We start from the raw sequence: 27,988 nt of genomic DNA on the forward strand, positions 1-27,988 counted from the left end.
AACATGTAAATGGATGAATGTCAAAAACTACTTTTACGTGTAAATGCAAAAATTAAAATTTTAGTAAAAATGTGAAATTAACAATTTAAGAAAAGTCAAGGATGTAGGGATAGTGTGGGTAAATTGGAGGGGGACCAGGAAGAGACTGTGGGGATAGACTAGAGGTAAAGTTATGGTGAGCAAAACTGTTGAAGGCACAAATTGTTCTTTTGAAATAAATGGATAGGGGTGGCTAGGTGGCGCAGTGGATAAAACACTGGCCCTGGAGTCAGGAGTACCTGGGTTCAAATCTGGTCTCAGACACTTAATAATTACTTAGCTGTGTGGCCTTGGGCAAGCCACTTAACCCCATATGCTTTGCAAAAATCTAAAATAATAAATAAATAAAATGGATAAACACAAAAATAATAAATGGTAGAAAAACTTGTCTAATAATCACAACCTTAAGATATTCTTGGACAATAGCCTTCTGGTTAGCCTCCCTTCCTCAAATTTCTTCCTCTTCCAGTCAGTCTACTTGCTTAGCTTCTGGAGTGATTTTTTCCTAAAGTGCAGATTTATTGTTGCCACTCTTGTACTCTGTAAATTTAATTTATTTCCAAGGATCAAATGCAGAATTCTCTGGTAATTGAAAGCCTTCACAACCTTGCTCCTTCCAGGCTTTCTGTTTTTTGTTTTTTTGTGTTTTTTTTTTTTTTTGCAGCATTCCCCTCTTGGCACATTGGCCTTGGAATCAGGACAGGAATTTGAATCTGGCCTTTGACGCTTAACTAACTGTGTGACCTTGGGCAAGTTACTTAGCCCTGATTGCCTCTCATCCCGGTCCAACTCTAGTCGTCCTGGTTCATATCTGGCCACTGGATCCAGATGATTCTGGAGGAGAAAATGAGACTGATGACTTAGCATAACACTCCTCATTCAAATTCAATTTATGTGCTTGTCATGGTACTACCTCCCTGATGTTGTGATCTTCTTCAAGAATGAAAGACAAGCATTATCACTATTCAAGAAAATACCAACCTTCTTTCTGTTCTCTTGCACATGCCACTCTCATATCTGACTTTGGACCTTTTCACTTGCTATCTTTCTTGCCTGGAATGCACTTTCTCATTTTCTGAATTTCCTTAAAGACTCAGTTCAAATTCTGCTTTCTCCTGGAGAACTTTCCTAGTATCTTTCCTTTTCTCTCTCCTCTATTCCTTCTGAAATTGCATTCTGTATACTCTGTATATTTCATATATATAGTTGTTGCTTCTATTAGAATGTGAGCTCCCTGAGTGCAGGGACTGGTTTTGCCTTTGTGTTCTCACTGTTTATCATAGTACCTGGTAAATCTTATTCAATCATTTTTCAGTTGTGTCCAACTCTTAATAACCCCATTTGGGATTTTCTTATCAAAGATACTGAAGTCATATATGATTTTCTTCTCCATCTTATTTTTACAGATGAGAAACTGAGGCAAACAATGTTAAGTAACTTGCCAGCTAGTAAGTGTATTTAGTAGGTGCTTAATAAATGTTTGTTGACTGAAAACTAAAGTTTAAATGGTTTAAGCAGTCCAATAAAATGAAAAGGTAGAAGAATGAGAAAGAAAACAAAATTGAACAGTTTACTATGAGAAAAAATATATCAAAAATAAATACATATAAAATGAAAATTAATAGCTTGGCCAAAATTTATTATGTATAAAGTGATTTTCCTCCAAAACTCTTGTGTTGCAATCATGATTCCAGAATCATTACTTTTCCACTAAATGATGCTATATCCTGACTTATTAATAAAGATTAAGCTTAATATAAGTTTAGTTGCACTCATAAATACTATGGGATATGAGTTTTAATGATCTGTCTTCTATGCCCCAGGCTAATCCAAGAAAGGCTTTAAGAATGACCTGTATATTAAATGGTTGATTGAATGCTGTCTTCACTTAAATTCCATCCGGATATTATTCTTGCTTCCTTTTCTCTGGAATTTTTGGTGTTCCTTCCATTTCCTTTTTTTTCTTTCTTCCCCTCTCCTAGATCCACTCTGAGCAGTAACTAAGTGCTACCATTTTATTCCTCTCAAATTCTAATGTTCTGTCTTTTCTGATAAAAATTTGGAAGGACTGGAAAGAAGGTTAAAGAGGATATTTGTGAGAAAGAGACTACCTAAAATAAATTCAGAATCAGACTAAGGCTTTTAAATACCTTGGAATAGTCTGAAAATTGTGCCCCTTTATTATTTGAGGCTTCAGTAAAACAGACAACTTATCATAAAATAAATTCTTGTATGCCATGGAAAATAGATTTTTTTCTGATCATTAGCAAAGTATGCATTAAAAACATATTAAGAAGTATTCCTCATTTTATTCCTTTCTGATTTCTAGGTGAACTCTGGGTGGAATTAACTATTTTAGAAAGAAGAAGAAGACAGTGGTAGTGTTTGTTACCAGGCTGGGTTGGAGAGAGGAGTGCAATTTGTAAGGAAGGTGGTTGGAAAGAAGAATGTGTGGTATAAAGGAAAGAACTTTAGTTTCATATTAACTTATATTGAGATTTGCAAAGTATTTTCCTTATAGCAGTACTATGTGATAGGTATAATAAAACAGCATGATTTATATTTTACAGATGAGAATACTCAAGCAAAGAGAGATCAAGTAATTTGTATTGGGTCACAAAGCTATGGAATGTCAGAACTGGGAACTGAGTCCAAGTCTCTCATTCTGGATTAAGTGCTGAGTCTATCACACCAGATTGAATTTGGTATTAGAGTTACAATGCTCTTTTTTTTGCTTTTAGAGTTAGAGGACATGAATTTGAAGTCTGTCTAACTGTGCCCTTGATCAAGTTGTTTAACTTTTCTCATCCTAGTTTCCTGTTGGGTAGAAAGAAGTCTTGAACTGGATAGATACTGCAATTCTATGAAATGATAAGATCCCCTCACTACATTGATGTTCAGGTAGCATATTTAGGTTACTTACTCTCCAGTTAGGGGCTATGAAGGGAAGGCAGAAATATTTTTGGCAGAGAAGGAAGAAAATAAATAACAGTACTGATTATGGCTGAAGACAGAACATAAAATGTTAGGACTAGAACTTTAGAAATTTCCATTTCAATGTTTTTATTTTAGAGATGAACAGATTGAAGTCAGAGAATTACAGTTTCTGACCTGGTGTCACATAACTTCACAGTGGCAGAGTAGACATTAGTTACTCAGGCTTCTGTCTTTTGATTCTGCACTCTTTCTGCTGTACCATACTGCAGTTTGTAGGGTAGAGGATTGTACAGCAGGAGGGTGAGGGGAAAAGATTTCCACTGAGGATAGAGGATAGTGTGTATAAATTAACAGAGAAAGAAGAGGGGAGGAAAAAGACTGCATAAGAACTAGAAGTGTCATTATTTATTTGTTTTTGTAAGCATTTTTAATCTTTTCCTCTCACAGGTACCTTCCCTCCTCCTTTGTCCAAATGTCTTTATCTCATCCTGTTTTAAATTCATCACCTTATTGGGTTCAATACTTGGAACTTATGTTTTATCATTACAGCAATCAGAATTCTGAGATATTTCAGAGATTTTTCTTTATAATGTCATTGTATGAATTGTTTCCTAATTCTTCTCACTTCTTTCTGCATCAGTTCATTAAATTTATGTTCTGTTTTCCTGAAATTCCTATTTCATAATTTCTGCTAGCACAATAATATTCTATTACAATCACCTACTAGTTTTGTTCAACCATTCTCTAATAGATGGGCTGCCTTTTAGCTCTTAGTTGGGGACTATTACAAAAAGAGCTAGCAGTGTAGTTTGTTATTTTTTTTATCCCTTATTCTCAGAAAGGAATTGCGTCCATCATAATTGATCATCTCACAATGTTGCTGTTAATGTGTGCAGTGTTCTCTTGATTCTGTTCACTTCACTCAGCATCAGTTCATGCAAGTCTTTCCAGACTTTTTTAAAGTCCAGATGCTCTTGATTTCTTTCAGAACAGTAGTACTCCATTATATTCTTTTTTTTTTCGCTATCCAAATATTTTAATAAGAGTTCTCTGCAAGGCATTTAGAACACCAATTTGTGAGGATAAACTCCATTGGAGAGAGAGAATACAGAATGCAGGTAACCACAGAGCTGAGGAATTTTCTTGATTTTGGGCAGGAGCTGAGAGTCCACTGCTTTCTGATCAGCCTTGTGCTGCTCTGTAATCTCATATTTCTCTTTCTCTGTGTCAAAAATCTCTCCTCCTTGGTGTCTGGGTTTACGGAGCCTTTTCTTCTTAAAGTAAGCATCAGTAAGATGATTTGGAATTTTTACACCAGAAAGGTTAACCCTAGTAGAGGTGGCAATGACAAATTTCTGATGGGTCCTTCGTAGAGGAACCCGATTGATGGTCAGAGGTCCAGTCACCAGTAGCAAACCACTAGCCAGCTGCTTCAGGAAAACCACGTGCTTGCCCCTGTGGTGGCCAGTGAGCATGATCAGAATTGTGCCTGGGGTAATGCTAGAGCGAAGTTTCCTCACATGCTGGCTGAAGGGTTTTTTGCCATGACTTAGGAGTTTTCTGGGCACATCTTCAGTAGGGTAATACCTGGGCATTTTGTGAATCTTTAGCACTCAGTTTCCTCCATTTTTATCACCACCAACTGGCTTTGAGATAGTAGCAGGCACCCTGTCTTTCTTTTTCCTTTCAATCCGGGTTTTTGGTGCAGCATATTTCCGCTTGTACATGGCTCTGTGGGAATACATTGCAGAGCTGGAGTATCTGCTGATCCCTCCAGCCAAGACTGGGTTTCGACTGCAATGCTTTCGAGGTTTTTTCACCACCTTTTCAGTCCCATCTTCCTTTTTTGGCTTTCTTTTCCTTTTTTTTCCTTTCTGACCTTCTTTTCCTTTGGAGGCTTTGGGGGGTTTTTGTCTGCCATCTTGAGAGAAGGGGAAAGAGCTATATTCTTATACCATAACATTTTCAGCCATTTCCCAGTTGATGATCCTCTCAATTTCCAATTTTTTTTCATTACAAAAAAAGCTGCTATAAATATTTTTGTACATGTGTATCTTTTCTTCTTTATAATGTCTTTGAGATATAGACCTAGTAGTGATATTGCTGGATCAAAGAATATACACAGTTTTATTACCCTTTGGGCATAATTCTAAATTGCTTTCCAAAGTAATTGGATCACTTTGCAACTTCAACAATGCATTAGTGGAGTTGGAGGTATTCCTGTACCCAATTGTGTTCAACTTTCCTTTGTTTGATTCAGCTTGAAGTGAAGTTCATCTGCTACCTTCTTCCTGAATTTCTTGCTGCATGTCATGCAACCCAATCAAGAAAAACAAAAAACTTAACTTACTCTTACCTCCTTTCTATAATAGTATATTCTTTTTATTTTTCCTTTTCTTTCCCTGATTAAAACTATCAGAACAGAACCAGTCTTCCTAGGTCCTGGGTTTTTCTTTTCTGTCTTGCTCAGTGCCCTTTGAAGACTTTATGGTTCTGATGGAACTCAATTTTTTTTCTGTTTTTTAGAATGTTAACCTTACACCATGATGTACCTCTTCAAATTGCTCAAATAAATTTATCTTTCAACATTTCTCTTGACACTTGTTATTTGCATTTCAGAGATTCTATTCAACTTTGGTCTTTCTATAAAAAAATACTTGAAAGTTATATTGTTCCTTAAAGATCATTTACTCACCTTTGCAGGGTAAGTTATTCCAAGTTCTCTCATTTTTAGAAGAAGCTACCAACTTTTATGTGATCCTGACTCTTATTTCTTTGGTCTTTGAACTACTTCTTTCTCATGCTTGAAACAGTTTTTCTTAGATGTGAGACCTCTAGATTTTGGCCTCGAAAATTCTGAGTATTTTCCTTATGGGGTTTCTTAAGAGATAGTGAAGTTTTTCTATTTTCACTCTGATCACTAATTTTAACAGATCTAGGCAAGTTTTATTTGTGATTTCTTGATATAGTGTCCAGATTTTAAAGCAAAAAACCCTAACTTCTTTTAAAATATTGTTTCTTGAAAAACGAGATCCAAACAACTATCTTCTAAATAAAGTGTTGGGATCCAGCTGCTTGAATATTTGGTATGTCCTCTATTTGAGAGTTTTTACATTTGAGAAATTTGGTTTATGATACTCTTCTCAATATTACCTTTCATAAAACTTTATAATGGAATTTTTTCAAACTGGTATCTGATAGGGATGACTCATGTAAACTTTTTAGGCATTCAAGTAGGGGAGTTTAGATTTGGAAGAGAGATTTTATCATCTCATCACCTCTCAAATAATAATGTTATGGTACCAGGCACAGCTTTTTAAGCCTTCATTCTTTCTTGTAGTGTTATTCTGACACATTGCACCAATATATATGTGAAGCATAAATACATAGAGCATAAAATTAGACTCTCCCATTCTATTGACCTTATAAGTTAAAGATGTTAATACACTAGAATTGGCAATGGAATATCTTTCTCTAGGTGTCGAGTCTGGAGGAGGGGAACTCAGTGCCGACACCAATATGATGCATAAGCTGGTTCATTTATTGATCACAGGATACATACTTTTATACTCTACATTTACGTAACCAATTACATAAGCGTTTTAGCAAGCATTTTTTTCACATGCATACCTTGTGTATGTCTTAGGTGATTGTTTTGAGAACCAAACAGTGTTTTGATAAACAGAGTGAAGATTGTTTTGAGAACCAAACAGTGATTTGATAAACAAAGTGCAGAAGGTAATTATCTCAGAGTGTTCTATCTATATGAGCCTGGGAATACACCTAGTTAGCTCAGACATGCAGCTACTCCCTTATCTAAGCTCTGAAGTACATCTTGCTGGTTAAAACACATAACTATTTCTGTGTTAACTCTTCATAGCTCTTAGCCTGGAATACATATGACACAACACTCTAGGTATCTTTAAAAATAGTTTAGATAGGGGCAGCTAGGTGGTGCAGTGGATAGAGCACTGGCCCTGGAGTCAGGCGAACCTGAGCTCAAATCGTCCTCAGACACTTAATAATTACCTAGCTGTGTGGCTTTGGGCAAGCCACTTAACCCTATTTGCCTTGAAAAAAACCTAAAAAAAAAATAGTTTAGATACCCATCTGGCTGGAGTGCTTTAAGCACAATGAGGATAAACTATATTATTTCAATTTCCTCTGCAGTATTGAGGATTCTCTGAAAAAATGTTGGACTTAATGCAGAGGCCAGGAATGCAGTGTTGTTGAAATGGTTTCATTTATCTTTTGAGGTTTTAGTAACTCAAGAAGAACTAATGGCAGTGAGTTTAATGGAAGTATATAAAATTTAAAAGAATATTAATAATTTTTGCTTTCATTCAAAGATTTCTAAGAAATCCATTTTTAGACATTAATACTAGTATGTATACTCAAGAGATGTAAATAATTGTATGTGGTAGTAAATGCTATACTTTTAGGAACTAGCTATTGTGATTGAAGATTTCTCATCATTATGATTTCATTTTATATTATTTCTATCAATAGGGAAAAAGTTGAGGAATACATTTGGAACTTAGAGTACTTTGGCCATTTTCCTTATTCTCTAGCAGGTTCTAGGGCTCTTTTTTTTTTTAATGGTTGCAAGGCAATGGTGTTAAGTGGCTTGCCCAAGGCCCACAACTAGGTAATTATTAAGTGTCTGAGGCCAGATTTGAACTCAGGTACTCCTGAACTCCAGGGCCGGTGCTCTATCCACTGCACCACCTAGCTGACCCTAGGACTCTTAAATTTTTTCCTTATTTCCACAAATAATAACTCACACATATATTACATTCTGATTATCAAAGAATTTACCTCACAGCAACCTTGTGAAGTATAAATATCATTCCACAGAAATTCAAGCATTGGAAGGTGCCTCTGGCCATCTAGTATAACCTGTGACTAAGTGGAAGTCTTCTCATGGATCAGGAAACTGAGGCACAGAAGAGGTAAAATGGCTTGCTTAGTTAGAGTCATCTGGTTAGAAAGTATTGGTGCCATTTCTTTTAGGCCATACTCACAGTCACATAATATTTACTTTATAAAGTCTTCTGCTTCCTGGCCACTGTCTACCTCTAAACCTGACCTAGCACCATGTATTCTATTGATCATAAAGGGTAATGAGAGTGAGTGTGGATAAATTAGCAGGAATTCATCAACATTACTAGAAGAAGAAAAGTACACTCTCCCAAGATTAAATTAATAGTGATATTATTGTATGCCAAGTACATTGTAGTATTATTTTAAATGTAACTTAATTAGCATTTGGTTTCATATTTAGAATTTTTTTATTTCACTAATATGAGAGGATGTAGTGTGTGCTGTCCACTAATGCTTCATGCTGCAGTACATAGTTTTAGATATTACTGTTCCAAAAAAAAAGCCTTCTCAAACCATTATTTATATGTTGACTAAATTTTGGTGATAAGCCTCCATATATTTAACCAGGCTGATTGTTGTAGATAGATGGTATGTTTCTGAGCTTTTGCTTTAAACCTTTCCTTGTTAGGATATACCAAAACTTGCTTTTCTGTGGACATAGGCTTTTTTTTTTTTAGATTTTTCAAGGCAATGGGGTTAAATGGCTTGCCCAAGGCCACATGGCTAGGTAATTATTAAGTGTCTGAGGTTGGATTTGAACCCAGGTACTTCTGACTCCAAGGCCGGTGTTCTATCCACTCTGCCACCTAGCTGCCCCTTTGGACATAGGCTTTTAAGAATCCTGTATAGGGCCATACTACAATGAGGTGAGCTTGAGTGTCAAAATTTGGTTCATGTAAGAGCAGTTTTTTTATTTTTAGAAAATCAGTTGCTCTAATTGCATTTCAGCAGCATCAGCCCTATGTCAAGGGCCTGTCCTGTGAAAGAAAGAAGTGCTAGAGGACTTCCTCAGGGAGGTGTTAGGGGAGGGGAGAGGGGGGCCTTAGGGATGCCACTCTGCCTCCTTACATGTCATGATCTGCCTTGGAAGATGGGAAATCTCCTTTCTAAACCTGGTTTTAGGACAGTCTACTGAGTCAGAAACAATCAGGGTCCTAACCCTCTTCCTTTCTCACAGCCTCCTCCTCAGTGGGTAAGATAATGATCAATGACCCCTCCAGCCCCAATAGGCTTTGTGCAGAAATTACAGTTTAGAGAGAAAGCTGTCACCAGATGTGTCACAGTACAAAATTTGCTACTGGTACAGCCCAGATACCATCTTCCTGTGCCATCCTCATGTAGGAACAGTTTAATTTGCAATATAATTTGATACTTATGTCTTATTTTCTTTCCAAATGACAAATAATGGCATCTACCCTTAACCTCTGTATTTTAATTTATGAAGAATTTGTAGTGTCATATTCCTACAGCTTTACTGGAACCTTGTATGCAATTGGGAGGGTCTTTCTCCTCCCAGAGCCATAGAAAGTAGTGTTTTTGGCTTAAAAAACTCCACACCAGGGTACTTAGTGATGGCCAAAAAAGAATCGGGGGCATTGCAGATGGCTTGTATGAACACTTCAAAATGATCAGCAGGGAGTAGTTTGATGCTATGAGTACTTGAACAGATGCATAGGAAAGGAAGTGTCAAAGAGATATTCATAAAAGATGTTCAAGAAATAAATTCATTATTTTGAAGTGTTTAATAGCAGTTTAACTGCCTTTTCTGCCAGGCACTTATTCCCAAGTTCAGCACTTATCCAGAAAATTAGGAATTTGGGGACTCTGCCAGAACCTGAATTGGTCTTTGGGATAGTTCTTATATTTTTTTTCAAGTCATAATGTGTATTTATTTGTTATACAAAAAGCAAAGTGGCTTTTCTTGCATTTCAATACTCATTTAGAAATTACTTTCACTTTAACTGTTTGATTTGGGGAAGAATTTCTCCCAACCTTAGTTTGAAGCCTGTAGTTTTAGAGGTAATCAAAAATGTAGTTGTACCAGAATTAAATTGCAATTATTTTATATAGTATCACTATCTCTTTTTTTAGAGTGTGTGTGTGTGTGGTTTTTTTTCTTTTTAGGTTTTTGCAAGGCAAATGGGGTTAAGTGGCTTGCCCAAGGCCATATAGCCAGGTAATTATTAAGTGTTTGAGACCCAGATTTGAATCCAGGTACTCCTGACTCCAGGACTGGTGCTTTATTCACTGCGCCACCTAGCCGCCCCTCTCTCTCTCTCTTTTTTTTTTATTTAAGGCAATGGGGCTAAGTGACTTGCCCAAAGTCACACAGCTATGCAATCATTAAAGTGTCTGAGACCGGATTTGAACTCAGGTATTCCTGACTCTAGGGCTGATGCTCTATGCACTGTGCTACCTAGCTGCCCCCAATATGACTATCTCTTAAGAAAAATTAGTTTTTCTCAGTTTAAAACCATATGAGTTTGCAGCAAATGTTAAACTTATGAAGCATGTAACTTTATCTTTGACTTCTCAAAGGCAAAACTTCAGTGGAGCTGTGAATTTGAGGACATAACTGTTTTATACTTATCTTGGTTGATTATTGTCAATATCTTGCAGTTTTTCCCCCTGATTAAACTGTTTTGCTGTTGTTACCTATGCAACCTTCAAACTGTCTTTTTGGCACTCCAGGTACCAATTATGCCTTTCAAAGGATGAGAGAAATAGAAACAGTTGGATAAATTTTAAAATATGATATTTACTGCTGATTAAGAAAAAACCCATAAGAATCAGAAAATGATCTTGTTTATATGTAGGGAGAAGAAAAACCTCACAAGTGAGTGAATCTCTACTTCCAGATCATCTAATTGCTTTTGCCATAGTAGTTATTACCACAGACAAACTGAAGCTTTAATTACTAGATTGGTGATTTCCTTCTGCAGTATACAAATAGGAAAAACACCACCACAGAAGTTAATTAAACAAACTCTCCTACTCTAACTTACTCCCTCTCTTATTCTCCAAATGTTGTGTGTCATACCTCTTTTTCAAGTTGTTCAGTTAGAATGTCATTGGATATTGGCATTGCCAGATTTTTGTCCTGTAAAGTCAACCAGAAAAAGAATTTAAAATTCTTGTCATTTTTATGAGACTGTCTTTTGAAAACACAGCTGGATTATCTGTGTGATTTAGAGATATCAAATTTACCTAGCCATTTTCTGGAGAAAAAAAATGTGCTTAGACACTTATCTTTTTTTTTTAACCCATTTGAAAACCTTTATTGCCTGCCATTTTGTTTTCACCACAAATCAAATAAAAGTGTTCCTTTAGTGGCTAAAATTTAGCCTATTATGGGGTACTAAATTTGTTTAAAAAACTAGTTAGTTCATTAAAAAATTAACACTAAATCGACTAATAGAATGAAAAATGAGAAGTACTGAGCTTTATTATAGTAGTTATGTGAGACATTTCATGTTTTTGAGTCAACAATTGGTTAGAAATAGCTTTTTCAGCCTTTTTTTCCTGTTAAAGATTTTATTTAGAGTTTTACAATTTTCCCCCAATCTTACTTCCCCCCCCCACAGAAGGTAATTTGTCAGTCTTTATATTGTTTCCATGGTAAACATTGATCCAAATTGAATGTGATATAAAACATTTTCTGATGTAAGATGACCCACAAAATTAGCACAGTGGCTACTTTGGCTAGATGTAAAAGGTTATAGGGTCAGCTAGGTGGTTCAGTGAATAGAGCACAGGCCCTAGAGTCAGGAAGACCTGAGTTCAAATGTGGCCTCTAATTACCAAGGCTAGCTGTGGGGCCTTGGGCAAGTCACTTAACCCCATTGTCTTGCAAAAAACTAAAAAAAAAGGTTATAGAATACAGCAAGAGGTACTATTTCTTTCTGGAGAAGGCTTACAATGAACCTCTCATAATACAGTGAAAAAATGGACTTGGCAGTTAGAGGATACCTCTCTGAGCCTTATTTCCTCATTTGTAAAATAAAGGTAATAATTCTTCAAGGTTCAGCTTAAACACTACCTTCTCTGTGAAGCCTCTCCTAATCTCCTTGCTAGTCCTAGCTGCTAGTGTCCCACTCTTTCCCTCCTTTACTTAGAATTTATTCTCTATCTATTTTTTAATATATATTTCCTTGAGTTTAATGTATTCCTGGTGAATTGTATTCTTAGAAAGTTTGTGAGTGAAGTTACTTGTAAATATATGAAGTTACTCTTCCCTATTATTTGAGCCTACAAGATATAGTAGGAATAAAGTGTTAAATTTGAAGTCAAGGTCTTGGTTCAAATTTATTCTTGGCTATTTAGGTCTATTATTTCTTAGAAACAATTTACTCATATTAAAAAGTGGTGTCAATAATGCTTGCTTGTCTCTTGAAGACACTATGAGAATTGATGAAATAATCCATTTAAAAGTCCTATTTAACCTGAGCTATTTTTTGTTAGTAATTTTTATAATTAGAAATAGTCATGAGTAATAATAACTAATTTTACATTATTGCTTTAAAGTTTTCAAAATACTTTACACATTCATATAACTGGTAATAAAGAATATATTCTTTAGTTACTGTAAGTTCATTGTTATTTGATTGACTACATTATGTCAACCAAGCTCTTTCTGTAAAGGAAATTGAAGATGACTTATAGGTTGAGGAAAAGGATAGTCGAGGCTGCTTTAGGCTTAAATAAAATGTTGACTTGTTTTCTGATTTTAGGCACTTTCATGAGTGGGTTATTTTGAAATGCTTTATGGAGCTTTATAATCAATTAACCAACAAGAATTTAAAAAAAAAAATTATTTTTTTTTTTGGTTTTTGCAAGGCAAGTGGGGTCAAGTGACTTCCCAAAGTCACACAGCTAGGCAGTTATTAAGTGTCTGAGGTCGTATTTGAACTCAGGTACTCCTGACTCCAGGGACTGGTGCTCTATTCACTGTGCCACCTAGCCTCCCCCAAGCATTTTTTTTTTAGGTTTTTTGCAAGGCAAATGGGGTTAAGTGGCTTACCCAAGGCCACACAGCTAGGTAGGTATTAAGTGTCTGAGACTGGATCTGAACCCAGGTACTCCTGACTCCAGGGCCAGTGCTTTATCCACTGCCCCACCTAGCCACCACCCCCAAGCATTTTTTTAAGAAAGATTTTATTTATTTTGAATTTTACAGTTTTCTCCCTAATCTTGCTTCTCTCCCCCCACCCCCCACAGAAGGCAGTCTATTAGTCTTTACATTGTTTCCATGGTGTGCATTGATCTAAGTTGGATGTGATGAGAGAGAAATCATATGCTTAAGGAAGAAACATAAGGTATAAGGGATACAAAATTACTTAATAAGATAACAGGTTGTTTTTTTAAATTAAAGGTAATAGTCTTTGGTCTTTGTTCAAATGCTACAATTCTTTCCCTGGATACAGATGGTATTCTCTATCGCAGATACCCCAATATTGTGCCTGATTGACCATCAAGCATTTATTAAACATCTGCCATGTGCTTGGCATTGTACTAAGCATTGGGAATATAGAAATTAAAACTTCAGAATACTGATGTTCTAAGGTGGCGACTAGGAGAAGGGGGAAACTAATAATTTGTGTGTGTGTGTGTGTGTGTGTGTATACAGAATATGTAAACAAATGAATCAAAGTAGGTTTTTTGTGGGGGGAGGGGTTGAAGAAAGTCTTCATATAGAAGGTGACATGATTTGAGTTTTTAAAACAAATTTTTATTGATTTTATTTGTGTTTATGTCATCAAAATTTCGCCCAGTGTTCTTTTTCCTCTCACTTCACAGAGAGCCATCCTGTCTAACAAATAATATTTTTAATAAAAAAAGGAAAAGAGGGGGTGGCTAGGTGGTGCAGTGGATAGAGCACTGGCCCTGGAATAGGAGTACCTGAGTTCAAATCCAGCCTCAGACACTTAATTATTACTTAGTTATGTGGCCTTGGGAAGCCACTTAACCCCATTGCCTTGCAAAAAAAAAAAAACCCAAAACCTAAAAACAAACAAAAAATACCCAAAAAAGGAAAAGAGAAAAACTTTAATAAAACTGATGAGTATATCGAAAGAATGTAGAAGTATGTGAAATGTATCACTCCTATATACCTGCCTTGATTGCAAAGAAGTGGTAATAATGGTGTCTTTTCTCCCTTCTTTGAAGTCTTGCTTGCTTATTGTAATTTTACAACATTTATTTTTCATTATTTTGATTATTCTGCTAGAGGTATACGTAGGTGAGAGTACTGATTTGGGGATTAGAAAAACTCTGAATTTAGATCACATCTCAGATACATATGTAATATTGGATACATTACTTAACCTTTCTGAATCTTAATTTCTTCATTGGTAAACTGAGAATTAGTAGCACCTACTTTATAAGGTTATTCTCAGCATCAATTGAGATAATTTATGTCTAATGCTTTGCAAACCTTATACTACTATGCCAATTTATTACTATTATTATCATTGGGTATATTGTTTGCTTTTGTTCTCTTCATTCTGCATCTGATAGCATAAATTTTTCTTTGTATTCATTTTATTCATTTATTACTACATAGTAATATTTTATTATGTTCATGTACCACAGTTTGTTTAGCTATTGTCCAATTGATGGGCATCTATTTTGTTTGATATTACAAAAAATGTTGCCATAAATATTTTGATGTATATGGTCACTTTCTTCATATCATGGTTTAAATTGATTTTTAAAGAAAACAGGAATTCCAAGAAGTAGATATGAGGAGAGAGATCATTTTAAATATAGACAATATAAAGGCCCAAGTTGACAGATAATTGTGTTTTTGTAAGAAACAACAAATAGACAAGTATGGTTGAATGGCAGAGAATTTAGGGGCAATAATATAGAAGACTGAAAAGGTAAGGAAGAGGCCAGGTTGTGAAGAATTTTTATGACAGGAATTGATGACATGATCAAATCTATACTTTAGGAAAAGCACTTTGGCTTTGAATGGAGACCAAATAGGATATTGATGAGAAGTGATGAGAACTAGTGTGGTGGTTTTATGAGTAAAGAGAAAAGAGAAAAGGGTGGATAAAGAAGTATTTTGGTGGAAACAGGCATTTCATAAATATTTGTTATTAAAAGAGATCTTAGGGCAAAGAATTTTATAATAGAATAGAGTAGGTCATGGAAATTGAGGAACTGGGAGATAGGATATTTGAGGAAACAACAACATATATGTTAAAATCAATCAATATTTTTGAGTGTCAACAATTAGGCCAGAAACTCTGTTTAGCACTTAGGAAGCACTTCTCAAAGAAGATCATGACATCAGGGAGGTGTTAACATGACATGCATGTGAATTGTATTTGAGTGAGGGGGGGATTTATGCTAAGTCACCAACCTCACTTTCTTTCCCCAGAGGAGCCATCTGGATCAGGACTATTGGAGATGGTCCTTGATGTGAGGCAATTGGGATTAAGCAACTTGCCTAGGGGCACACAGTAAGTGTCTAGAGTCTGAGGCTGAATTTGAATTTAGGTCCTCCTGATTCCTACTGTACCACTTGACTGTCCCTGATGAATTTGAATAGAATGAATTTAAAGGGAATGGAAAACTTTGATGAGTTGCTTGGTATTTAGATTTTTGATTCTCAAATTGAACTGTCATTTTTTGAAAATTTGAAATGTTCATAAAGATAAGCAATTGAAAGAGATGGAAACTTCTTGACATATTTCACTTTCACTATGCAAAGAAAGAAAATCGCTGTCACTGACTTCCTTGAGGCATAGATTTAGCACTGGAATTTCTGGGTTAAAAGAGATGGTCATTTTATTGTAGCTTTCAGATAGGCCTATAATTCTTTTTTTTTAATTTATTTTTTATTCTCATTTTGTACAAATGTTTTTTTTTACATTAATAAAATATTCTTGTTTACAAGTAAACAAAATGCCCCTCCCCCATGAATATAGATAGACTTGCTTGGGCGAAGAAAGTAAAGGGGAGAGAAAAAATTAAAATTAAAAAAAATAATAGTAATAATTGTAGGTATGGCCAGGTGGCGCAATGGATGAAGCACCAGCCCTGGAGCCACGAGCACCCGAGTCCATATCCAGCCTTGTAAGCCCAATAATCACCCAGCCATGTGACATGCAAGCCACCTGATCCCCACTGCCCTGCAAAAACCAAAAAGAAGGGAAAAAAAAGACTCAAAATAAAATAAAATAGTAATAATAGTAGAGGTGGCTGGGTTGGCAGACAGAGCATTGGCCCTTGAGCCAGGAGCACCTGGGTCTGAATCCGGCCCCAGACACCCAAAGATCATCCTGCTATGTGGCCCCAGGCAGGCCACCCAGCCCCACCTTCCTGCTCCCTCCTCCAAATAATAATAACAAAAAATGTGCTTCAGTCTTTGTTCCAGCACCAACAACTCTGTCATGGGTGGATCACATTCTTTATGATAAGTCCATCACAAAAATTACTTCCATATTTTTCCAATGTTGCCATTGCTGACCGCAACTCCCTCCTTTCTTATTTCTCCACTACCATGTACTATATTTTCTCTCTCCTTTCACTTTGACTCTGCTGTAGGGTCGCTGAGTGGCGCAGCAGACATCCCTGGACCTGGGGCCAAGAAGCCCTGAGCCCCCATACCACCCCTTAGGCCCAGAATCCACCTGGCCCTATGGTCTTGGGCAGGCCTTCCAATCCTAGCCCCTTGCAAGAAGTAAAAAAGAAAATGTGTTATATCTGACCACTCCCCCCCCCCCCATGGTCCATCCTGTCCTCCTTTATTCACATCCCCACCCCTTCCCCCTGCTCCCCACTCCTTCTTACTCCAGATGTCTATACCCCATTGAATATATTTGCTGTTTCCTCTCCTAGCCATCTCTGATGAGAGCAAATGTTCCCTCATTCCCCCTTTCCTCCCCCCTTCCATATCATTGCAATAGCTCATTGTAATAAAAAAAATCTTATTATGTGAAATATCTCTCTTTTTTCTTTCTCCCATTCCATTTCCCTTTTTTCTATTGACTCCATTTTTACACCATATTTTATCTTCGAATTCAGCTTTCTCCTGTGCTTCAACTAAAAGCTCCCTCTACCTGCTCTATTAACTGAGATGGTTCATATGAATATTATCAGCATCATTTTTCTATACATGCAGTTCATCCTCATTAAGTCCCTCAAATTTCCCCCCTCTCCTCCAATCTCCATGCTTCACCTGAGTCCTGTATCTGAAGATCAAACCTTCTGTTCAGCTCTGGCCATTCCAAAAGGAACGTTTGAAATTCCCCTGGTTCATTGAAAGTCCATCTTTTTCCCTGGAAGAGGACATTCAGCCTTGCTGGGTAGTTCATTCTTGGCTGCATTCTAAGCTCTTTTGCCTTCCAGTATATTGTATTCCAAGCCCTACGAGCTTCCAATGTAGTTGCTGCTAAGTCCTGTGTGATCCTGACTGCAGCTCCACGATATTTGAACTGTGTCCTTCTGGCTGCTTGTAATATTTTCTCTTTGACTTGGGAGTTCCGGAACTTGGCTATAATATTCCTAGGGGTTGGTTTTTTGGGATCTCTTTCTCAGGGGGATCAGTGGATTCTCTCCATTTCTATTTTGCCCTCTGCTTCTAGAATATCAGGGCAGTTTTCCTGTAGTAATTCTTTGAAAATGATGTCAAGGCTCTTTTCCTGATCATGACTTTCAGGTATTCCAACAATTTTCAAATTATCTTTCCTAGTCTGTTTTCCATATCATTTGTTTTTTCAATGAGATATTTCACATTTTCTTCTAATTTTTCATTTTTTTTGGTTTTGAAGTATTGCTTCCTGATTTCTGGTAAATTCATCAATCTCCCTGAATTCTATTCTTTGTCTGAAGGATTTGTTCTCCTCAGAGAGTTTTCTTATCTCTTTTTCCATCTGGCCAATTTTGCTTTTTAAAGCATTCTTCTCCTCAGTAACTTTTTGAACTGTTTTATCCATTTGACCTAAACTGGTTTTTAGTATGCTATTTTCTTCAGCATTTTTTTGGATTTCCTTGACTAAGCTGCTGACTTCATTTTTCATGTTTTTCCTGCATCTCTCTCCTTTCTTTTCCCAGTTTTCCTTCTAATTCCCTCACTTGATTTTCAAAGTCTTTTTTGAGCTCTGTCTGTCATAGCCTGAGCCCAATTCCTGTTTTTCTTGGAGCCTTTAGATGCAGGAGCTTGTGCTTCCTCATCTTCGGACTGAGTAATTTGATCCTTCTTGGGCTCATTTGCAAAATATTTATCAATGGTGTTCCTCTTTTTTTTCTGCTTGCTCATTTTCCCAGCCTGAGCCTGGTTTTGGGGTGCTTCCTGAGCTTTTGGGACACTCCCACGAGGGTCTCAGTGTGTGAGGCTCTGTCCTCCCTCCTGGTCTGTGAATGACCCTAAGTGCTCCCCTCTGCCATGGGGCTGAGGTGGGGGGGCCCTGCTGTTCTATGGGGGGGGGCAAGACTGATCAGGATCTGAATGGTCCGAACCCCGGAGTCCTGTTCCAGAGGCAGAGGACAGAGCTTGGCAGTCTCTGTCTTCATTCCCCTCCCTAGGTTCAATGGGCTAATGCCCTGGGGGCTCCTGCTTACTGGCTCTGCCTGCTTCTGTTCCTGGATCTGGGCTTCCAAAAGACCATGTTGCTAGTTGTGTGCCCTGAGGGCTGGGCTCCACGTGCTCGCTCTGGCAGAGGTCCCCCACTGTTCCCCCACTTTGTGCCCAGTGTTCCCTGGTGTGTAGGTCAGGAAACTCCCCAGCTGCTGTGAGCCATGGCTCCCAGCGCCCTGGGGCTGCCCCCAGGAGGCTGAAGTTCTTAAGCTCTGGTGGGCCACCCCTCCAACCCCGGGAAGCAGAGCCTTTCTGCTCTTTTCCTGGTTACCTTGAGTAGGAGAACTGCCTTACTGGGTCCTTTTGTGGGTTCTTGTCTCTTGAAAGTTTAGTTAAAGTCCTTAGTTTATGAGTTTTATGAGAGAGCGCCTAAAACACTATCCGTTCTTGTGGCCGTCTTCAATATTTATTCTTAAAGAAGAGTATTTTACTAATATGTGTTATATATAAAATATATATACAAAATATATAAAAATATTTTACTAATGTATGAAAAAACATCATTTAAAAAAAACCTGTTGGGCCTGGGAGGCAGGAATTCTGTACCCACTTCTCCACTTCTCTTTCAGCTTCCCTGGACCAAGGCATTGGTCTGGAATAGCTTCAGTCTCAGAGGAATTTGGTTTCTGGTAAGAGAGGTTAGCTTCCTCTTTTTTCCGCACTCTTCTTCTTATCATACCCTTTATGTCAACACTGAAAGGAAAATATCGTTTAAGCTTTAAGTTCAGGCTCATGTACAAGGGTTTTTCAAAAGGTGGAATAGAAAAGTATTCCTTATGGGACAGATTGTTGTGACCTACACACAAAGAAAATGCTGAACAACGTAACAGACTCATATTCATGATCAACAGATTATGCATCAACAGAACAACAAAGAAGTATTCAGTATTCTAACATAACCTCTGCTTCCGTCTTTCTAGATACTCTTAAACTTCCTTATCAGAACGTAAAGTAGTTTCAGGGATTGCTGAATAAGGATTGTTACATTTTCCCTTAGGTGTGTAATGTCCAAACAACTCCTAATTTTGGCTTCATCCTTTTGGTGGTGGCTATTTCAAAAGTGATGAAAGTATGTACCATGGATTTTCCTACCTAGGCCACCAATCAGTTCTAACCATAAGTCAGTCATGTCCATCTTAGAAGAGAGACTCACTCATCTAAGATCAAGAAGAAACAAATATAAAAGAGGATGTTCCAAATGTAGGCTCAGGTTTGCCTAGACACCTTCTTTATCTGCAAAGTACACTCACAACTGAATAGCAGATGGGGTTGGAAATAGGGTAAAGTGCTCTGTCAACTCTCAGGAATAGATCTGACATGATTCATAACCAGGGGGTACCTAAGTTATTGGATCTTTTTTCCTTTTCTTCATTTTTATTCTGAATTTAACCACATTGCAAATAAAGCAAGGATTTCTATATAGAGTGTACATAATAAAACAGGAAAAATAAATTATACTTGAAATTACAAATCTCTGTTATGTACAACTTGATTTTCTTTTGAAATATATAATAAATTTAACTCATCACTTCCAACACTAAAAATAAAAAAAAAGTTTCAGGTTTGGCTAGGTGGCACAGTGGTAGAGCACCAGCCCTGGAGTCAGCAGTACCTCAGTTCAAATCTTGTCTCAGACACTTAAGAATTACCTAGCTATGTGACCTTGGGCAAGCCACCTAGCCCCATTGCCTTGCAAAAATCTAAAAAATAAATAAATTAAAAAATAAAGTTTCTCAGTAAATCACTGATGCAAAAAATGTGTATTTCGAACAAGTGGAAGAGGAACAAAAATTTAGATCTACTGTAAAAGATAGTCTTTTGAAATATAATATTCTTGGAATCTTCTGAAGTTCTTGTTAAGTTACATTGGTTATTTTATGACTGCTCTGGAAAGGGACTTGATGAAAAGAAATAATTTCTTAAGATGATTTAAAGTGGTAGTTTTTAATTGAGGATCAGAACAGGAACAAAAATACAGTGGAATGGATATTTTATTCTTATTCACATTTGCTAAAACATAACTACTGAAAGACATTGTAAAATGATTCCTTGAAGGTTGCATGTATTAGGATTGCAATTTTATTTATAAACCTGGGTACTTTTGTAAGTTGATACATATTTGTGTAGTCATTCAAGATGTTAGAACAAAAAAGTTGGCTCAGATTTGTAATCTTCTAGGTGTTCCATTGATGGAGGTTTGACTTTTGAGAGCTTTCATTGAAAATAATAACTGATGTTGAATATAGAATGTTATTGAAATATTAACAAAAATATGGAATTTATAAATCATAGGGTTATGATTTAGAGACTGGAGATTAGACTCTTTAACTCCAAATCTTACATATTTCCCACTATATCATACTGCCTATATGGTTTTTGAGTATGAGAGGAAAGGAGATTGAATATACTTATTGGTAACCTTGTTTTTCATAGTCTGTGTTGGTTCTTTTTATTTCCAGATAATGTAATTTTGTATGCTTAGTCTTTATAGCTATCTGTGGTTTGATTTTTAGCTACATGTTTTATCTTCTCAGGTTTCTGCCTAATTATTATGATGTGTGAAATCCTTCAATTGATTATATGAGATTTTGGGAGTAAAGGCACTCAATTGTTTTGGGGGTTTTTTTTTTTTTAGGTTTTTGGCAAGGCAAATTGGGGTTAAGTGGCTTGCCCAAGGCCACATAGCTAGGTAATAATAAAGTGTCTGAGACCGGATTTGAACCCAGGTACTCCTGACTCCAAGGCCGGTGCTTTATCCACTACGCCACCTAGCCGCCCCAAAGGCACTCAGTTGTGAAACAATTTTATAAAATTGTGAAAGGCAACAAGTTATAGTGGAAATGTTGTTGAAATGTATATTCAGAAACCTAGGTTTGAATACTGACTAAATTTCAAATCCCATCCTAGCAGTCTATCACTTGTCTATCATGATGTGTCTTTTAATTTAAAAAAGAAAATACTTTGTAAACTCTAAACCACTATATAACAGTGAGTTTTAGCAACTACTTCAGTGCTAACCTGGTGGGGGATGGCACACAATAAAATTGTTAAGAGTAGGTCAAAAGAACCTAATTTCCTTTGTCCATGTGTTTTTCTTATTGTACTTCTAATATAAGTATAAAACTGATTGATGCTATGGAGTCGTGATCGTCCCAGCTGAGTGGATTTTGATGGATAAGGCTAAACCTTCAGAGAGTTTTTCTTAAATACTGTCCCTTGAATTTCATTAATTTCCACCTTGTCATTGCAGCCATGTCCACTAAAGCACAGCCTGAGATCCTGTGGAGTGGTTACATGTACTCAAATGTGTACTATTAATAGTTATAATTATTTAAAATATGACAATTAAAATATTTATGTTAAGTGGAAATATGCAATGGGAATTCAAATAATTTGACCACTTTCTGGGATTCGTTATTCTTATCTAGCTATGATGGTGGCTGTGGTGGTATATTGGACTAGGCTTTTTCCCATGTCTAGGCTTTTCCCAGGCATGAATAATTAAAATCATTTAAATTCAACATTTAATATGATCCAGGTTTATTGAATAATTATAGTAGTTTCAATTATATAGCATTTACAGCAGCCTGTAAATTGGTACAAGAATCATTATTATTTAGATGAAGAAACTGAGACTTGGAGAGATTATAACTTGCTTATACCTTGTAAGTGTTGTGTTTGGGATTCAGACCTAGTTTTTAAAAGTTTCAAATCTCATATTCTTTCTACTATACCCCACTGGCCACTTTCTAATTTGTTTACCATAGTAATTTATGTGCTTAGTGATTTTAAATAGGTCATATATTACTAGTTTTAAAATTTTAACTACTTTAGTATCCATATTTTCATTAGTGTGGGTGTTCTTTTTCCTAACGGAAATCACATCTTTCACTCAATTCAAAATCCTCGGAGTTAGGGATTTCAGGATGCTCCTCTTTCTTCCTTAATCAGGTTATTACCTGCTTAACAATATTTTTCTCCTCCACAACTTCTTCCTTTATATTAGGAGATTTTTTTTTTAGTTTTTTTGCAAGGCAAATGGGGTTAAGTGGTTTGCCCAAGACTACACAGCTAGGTAATTATTAAGTGTCTGAGACCGGATTTAAATGCAGGTACTCCTGACTCCAGGGCCGGTGCTCTATCTACTGCGCCACCTAGCTGCCCCATTAGGAGATTTTAACTTACATATTGATACTCTATCATATACTAGTTTCCTAGTTCCTTAGCTTCCTAATTTACCATGACCTTCTCCACATCATCTCAACTACACGCAGAGATACCTTTGATCTAACTGTTTCAAACAAGTATTTCAATTTCACAAACTTTGAAATTCTCTTATTTGAACACAGTTTGTTCTCATTCCTCCTTTCCTGCCTTGCAACTCTAAATTTACCTCTAAGATATTTTTCTTCTTCTCAATTTACTTTATTTTGTTCTGAATTCTTTCCCTCTCTCCTCTCCCTAAACCAGCCATTGAGAAAGCAAAGAAAAACAACCTGTTACAGGTATAGTCAAAGAATACAAATTCTCACATTTATCAAGTGTCCCTTCCCATTCCAGTACTTAGCATTTTGAGTCCATCATGTTTCTGTTTGAACCTGCAGTAGTATATTTCATTATTGCACCTTCTGGAACTGTTTAGTTCTGTGGTGTTGATCCAGAGTTCCCGAAGTCTTCCAAAATAGTTTGTCTTTGGAGTATTGTTTTTTTCCTATTGTTCATCTGGCTCTGCTCACTTTATTTTGTGCCTGTTCATATAAGTCTTCTCAGCTTTTTCTAAAACCATCCCTTTTCATCATTTCTTACAACACAATAATATTCTATAACATAAATTAACATTTATATACACATGTATACATACATATACACACACACACATATATATATATATATATATATATATTTAACCATAATTTCTCTTTGACTAAAACAAAGCAACAAGTTAGTTTTGTAAATGAAGTTTAATTCTCTAGGATCTTACCAGAATCCATGGTTGGAAGGCATCCTTACAAATCCCAACATTTTCCTAACATTTTGGGTAGTTTTTATACAATTTAGACAAAAGCACTAAAATTTTTGGTGGCCAGGCCAATGAGATTTCTCATAGATGACATGGTTTTACAAATACAATTCTCTCAAATCTTATAATATTTACTGAAAATTCCTATTGACATGAATTCTACTTATGCTAAAGAGTAAATGTTTACAAACAACAATAGGATTTTCTCTCTGCTCATCCAGGATGTCTTGTCTTAAAGTTTGTTAATCAAGTTACTAACATTAAGATAATTGACAATATTTAAGACATATATAAAAATTCAGCCATTAGGGGCGGCTAGGTGGTGTAGTGGATAGAGCACTGGCCCTGGAGTCAGGAGTACCTGGGTTCAAATCTGGTCTCAGACACTTAATAATTGCCTAGCTGTATGGCCTTGGGCAAGCCACTTGACCCCGTTTGCCTTGCAAAAAGTCTAAAAAAAAAAACATTCAGCCATTTCTGAGAAACCTCCTGAATATCCAATTTTTTGTCACTATAAAAAGAATTGCTAAAAAATATTTTTGTATATGTGTATCTTCTTCCTCTCTCATTGATCTCTTTGGAGCAGAGATCTAGATTGTTCTCCTTGGTTCAGAGGATACACACAATTTAATATTTTTTTAAGTATAATTCCCAATGGCTTTCCAGAATGGACCAATTCACAGCTCCCCTAAGAGTGCATTTAAAGTATCCATAATTCCTCTAGCATTTGTCCTTTTCTTTTCGTCAACTCTGTCAATCTGATCTCCCCAGTTTTTTGTGAGAATCCAACAGCTTATTTTTACAGTACTTGGCAGAGAGTAGGTGCTTAATAAATGCTTGTTTTATTTTCTTTCTATTTTCTCATCACTATCTCTAGGATACTGGTGTCTTTTAGACATTTTGAATTCCACGTATTCATGAACTCATTTCCTTTCTCTGAAACTCTCCCCTCTTTCAAATTTCTCTGTTACCGTTTAGGGCACCACCATCCTTGTCACCAAAGTTTGCCACCTAGGTGTCTTCTTCAAATTCTCACCTTCCATTACTGTTCACAACCTGTCGTCAGTCACCCAGTCCTGTTAGTTCTACTTCAACATCTCTTGTTTATATTCCCTTCCTCTGACTTTGCTGTTACGATGTTGTAGGTCCTCATCATCTCTTACTTGGACCTCCAGCCTTCTGGTTGTTCTCCCTGATGCAAGTTTCTCCCCAATTCTGTTCATCTTCCATTCAACTGTCAAACTGATCTTTGTAAAATGCAGTTCTGACCCTATGGTTTTCCTCCTCCCCCTCTGAAGTCAATAAACTTCAGAGGCTCCCTTTCACTCACAGAATCCTATTTGATTTTAAAATCTTTTCACAACTTGGCCCCTTCCCACCTTTCCAGTCTTATTACACTTTGCTCCCCTCCAAGTACTCTGATCTAGTGACTCTGACTTTCTTGCTCTTCATCTCACATGAAACTCTAGACATCTTCATTGACTGTCCCCCATGCTGAGAATGCTCTTTGCCCTCTAGCTTCCCTCAAGACTCAACTCTTCTGCAAGAAACCTTTCCTGATCTCCCTGCTGTTGACTATTTCCAGTATATACTGTATTTATCATGTTAGTCCATTGTTTTCTTATTGACTCATTAGATTCTGAGCTTCTAGAGAGAACGGACTATTTTTTCATTTTCTTTACATTCGCAGTGCTTAGTTTAGTGCCTGGTATATTGTGGTTGTTTAATAAATCTTGATACTGACATTGTCCATTGGAAACATTTCTCCCACCAGCCACTTCCATCGGTTGCCTGAATCTGAGATTTTCCTTTCTCCACTTTAAGCTGACAAATGGCAGAAGACTGACCAGCACTATCTACTACCAATGAAAAGAACAATGAACCTTTTCTTTCCTCAGTCAGTTGTCACTTCCACATTTCTGGAATCCCATCTTGACAGGATACACAATGCTAACTGGAAAATAACTTTCTCCAACATCACTAGTTCTACTCTAGTATCCTGGAGTCCTCATTCCCTGAAAACCCTTAGATTTTCTGTCTTATTTGTAAGGGCTATTTGTTCTGTCATTACTCTCTGAGATCCTTCCAAAGTATGGGAAATATTGGACAGAGGAATATGTTTTTTCAGTTTATTAATCTGTACCTTTGTACTGACCTTGTATCTTCCCCTATCCCCATATCATTGTTCAAGTTATTGAGATGAACTTTAAGTATCTTGACCTTCCCTGTCAAGGACTCCCAGCCAATCCCTGTCCCCGGGAACAAAACCCCTATTAATCTTGAAAGGATAAGTCTTTTGCCTACTACCCCTCACCTACTTATCCCTAATTATCTCATCTCTGCTTTCTGAGCTACCTGCCCCCACCTCATTCTCCTTATTCTCCCTTCTTCCTCCTTTAAAAACTTAGTCCTCAATTGAATTACTTTTTTTCCTTTGGGAAGCTAGCTTGTTCTTTGAGAGTATCGTCCCCAAATAACTTCTCACACCCCTATACTCTACTGCTCAACATCTCAGGGCAGTTTAGATTGCTTAAGTTATTTAAGTTTGCTTAGGGATCAGTTGGTGCCTACCTTTGTTTAGTCTTTCTTTCCCTTAGCCTCAGTTAATCACCTCAATACTTAAACTTTTCTTTTGTCCCTAAAATTTTTTCAGGGTCATAGTTGTTCTTTTACATGAATTCTTTCATGTTCTTCCTGAACCTTTTGCTACATTTTTCCTTGGAAACACTTGGGGACTTTTCTTTTTTTTTTTAAAAGGCTTTTGCAAGGCAAATAGAGTTAAGTGGCTTGCCCAAGGCCATACAGCCAGGCAATTACTAAATGTCTGAGACCGGATTTGAACCCAGGTACTCCTGACTCCAGGGCCGGTGCTTTATCCACTGGGCCACCTAGCCGCCCCACTTGCTTTCTTTCCTGATATTTTTTCTGCTTATTCCTTGGACTTTCCATCTGCCATGAGTTTAATCCTTCCTTTATATGCTGTCTCTTCTAATCAGAATGTGAGCTATTTGTCTATTTGTTTTTCTGATACTTACCAGTGATTGGAATTTGGTAATACCTTAAATAATTAATTTTTTTCATTTCTTTCTCTAATCTGGCTTTTTCTTGTTTGCTGAAATGATCTCCCTGAAATATATGCCAAAATCTGTGTGTTCAAAAAGTTTTGGTAATTCTCCGTCTCATTAACCTTACACTTGGTAACCCTTCACAGTCAGTTTCTCAAACTATCTGTTAGTCATGTAAATTCTGGTTACCAACCCCAGTGTCTCTCACACCTGCATAAACTTAGGCTGCTTGCCCCAACTCCCTCTATTTGTATATTTTTATACTCTTAATTTAACAAACACTAAATAAAAGTATTTCCATATGCATTTTAGAATGGGAAGAAAGGGTTGTGCATGAAACTGAATCTGAATTATGTATAACTTGATTTTTCCTTTTAAATATATAATAAACCTGAATTACTTAGCATACAACAGGAGGTTTTCTCAACCTTCCTTGCCTGTCCCTTTCCTTCTTGATTAATGTAGGGTTTGAAACCAGGTTTAAAGTAGAAGTAAAGCACCGGCCCTGGAGTCAGGAGTACCTGGGTTCAAATTCGGTCCCCGACACTTAATAATTACCTAGATGTGTGGCCTTGGGCAAGCCACTTAACCCCATTTGCCTTGCAAAAACCTAAAAAAAAAAATAAAGTAGAAGAATCATAATATTTCATAAGTTGATTGCAATTGGCTTCTACATTTTCTATTACTTCATATTTATTTTACAATTTCATTTTTTTCAGAGAAAAACAAAATTGTATTAACACTCACTGAATGGAAATAGAGTTAAAAAAAAAACAGATTTTCCCTGAGAAAGATCTGAAAAAATTCCACTTTCTTTCTCCCTATCTTCATCATGTTCTCCCAAGTATTACTAAGTGAACTGGAATGGTTTTGTATATGACACATTCCTGTGTTCTGTTGTAACAATAAATTGGTAACATAGAAGAAAACATCTGAGGAACATCTTCTCTGACTCCAGCCTCTTGGCTGGGGAACCTTGGAAGGGGGAGACACAAGAATCGGCATGTACCAGGCAGATCAGAGCACTACCACCTTGACAACTACTTGCTCTGAAATGCAGTAAAGCCCCAAAGCCCAGAGAGACCACTGATCATGTTTGCAGCATTGGTCTAAGGGTACAGCCCTGGTGAAACTGTAACCTGTAACCTCCTCAAGAGCCCTGGCTTCTGACTCTACAGAAAAGAAAAATCTCACTAAAGCCCTTGGCAGAAATGGGTGTGCTTTTATCAATGGAAATGACACTTAGTAAGACACTTTACCATCTGCTTGGCTATTGCACTCTTAAGTACTATTGGGCTTTCCATCTGTTTTACAGTTGAAATTTTCTGAATGTATTCTTTGTTCTTATAGTGTGAGCCCTTGCAGAGCTAGCATTGTCTTATTTTTTTTCCTCCCTACAATTTAGCTTTGTACCCAAGAAGTGCTTAATAAGTACTTATTCATTCAGAAGCAAGT

The 27,988-nt window shown here is 36.7% G+C and overlaps 1 protein-coding gene and 1 pseudogene across 6 annotated transcripts in view; one reads left to right on the top strand and one right to left on the bottom strand.

The window, feature by feature from the left end:
• SCAI (suppressor of cancer cell invasion) overlaps positions 1 to 27,988 on the top strand; it is a 214,596-nt gene that overhangs the window by 34,670 nt on the left and 151,938 nt on the right. For 5 of the 6 annotated variants that reach the window (XR_012473651.1, XM_074211588.1, XM_074211587.1 and 2 more), the window contains exon 1: positions 917 to 15,329. The exons of the other annotated variant lie outside the window; for it this stretch is intronic. Coding sequence is in view for 4 of the 5 variants with exons in the window: in XM_074211588.1 (XP_074067689.1) it covers positions 15,214 to 15,329 (116 nt within the window). In the remaining variant the exon portion in view is untranslated. Of the gene's footprint in view, positions 1 to 916; positions 15,330 to 27,988 lie in introns of those variants that run through there. 6 annotated transcript variants of the gene reach the window in all.
• Positions 4,009 to 4,907, bottom strand: LOC141505616 (large ribosomal subunit protein eL6-like; annotated as a pseudogene).

The sequence above is a fragment of the Macrotis lagotis genome, chromosome 1 (assembly GCF_037893015.1).
Source record: "Macrotis lagotis isolate mMagLag1 chromosome 1, bilby.v1.9.chrom.fasta, whole genome shotgun sequence".
NCBI lineage: Eukaryota > Metazoa > Chordata > Mammalia > Peramelemorphia > Peramelidae > Macrotis > Macrotis lagotis.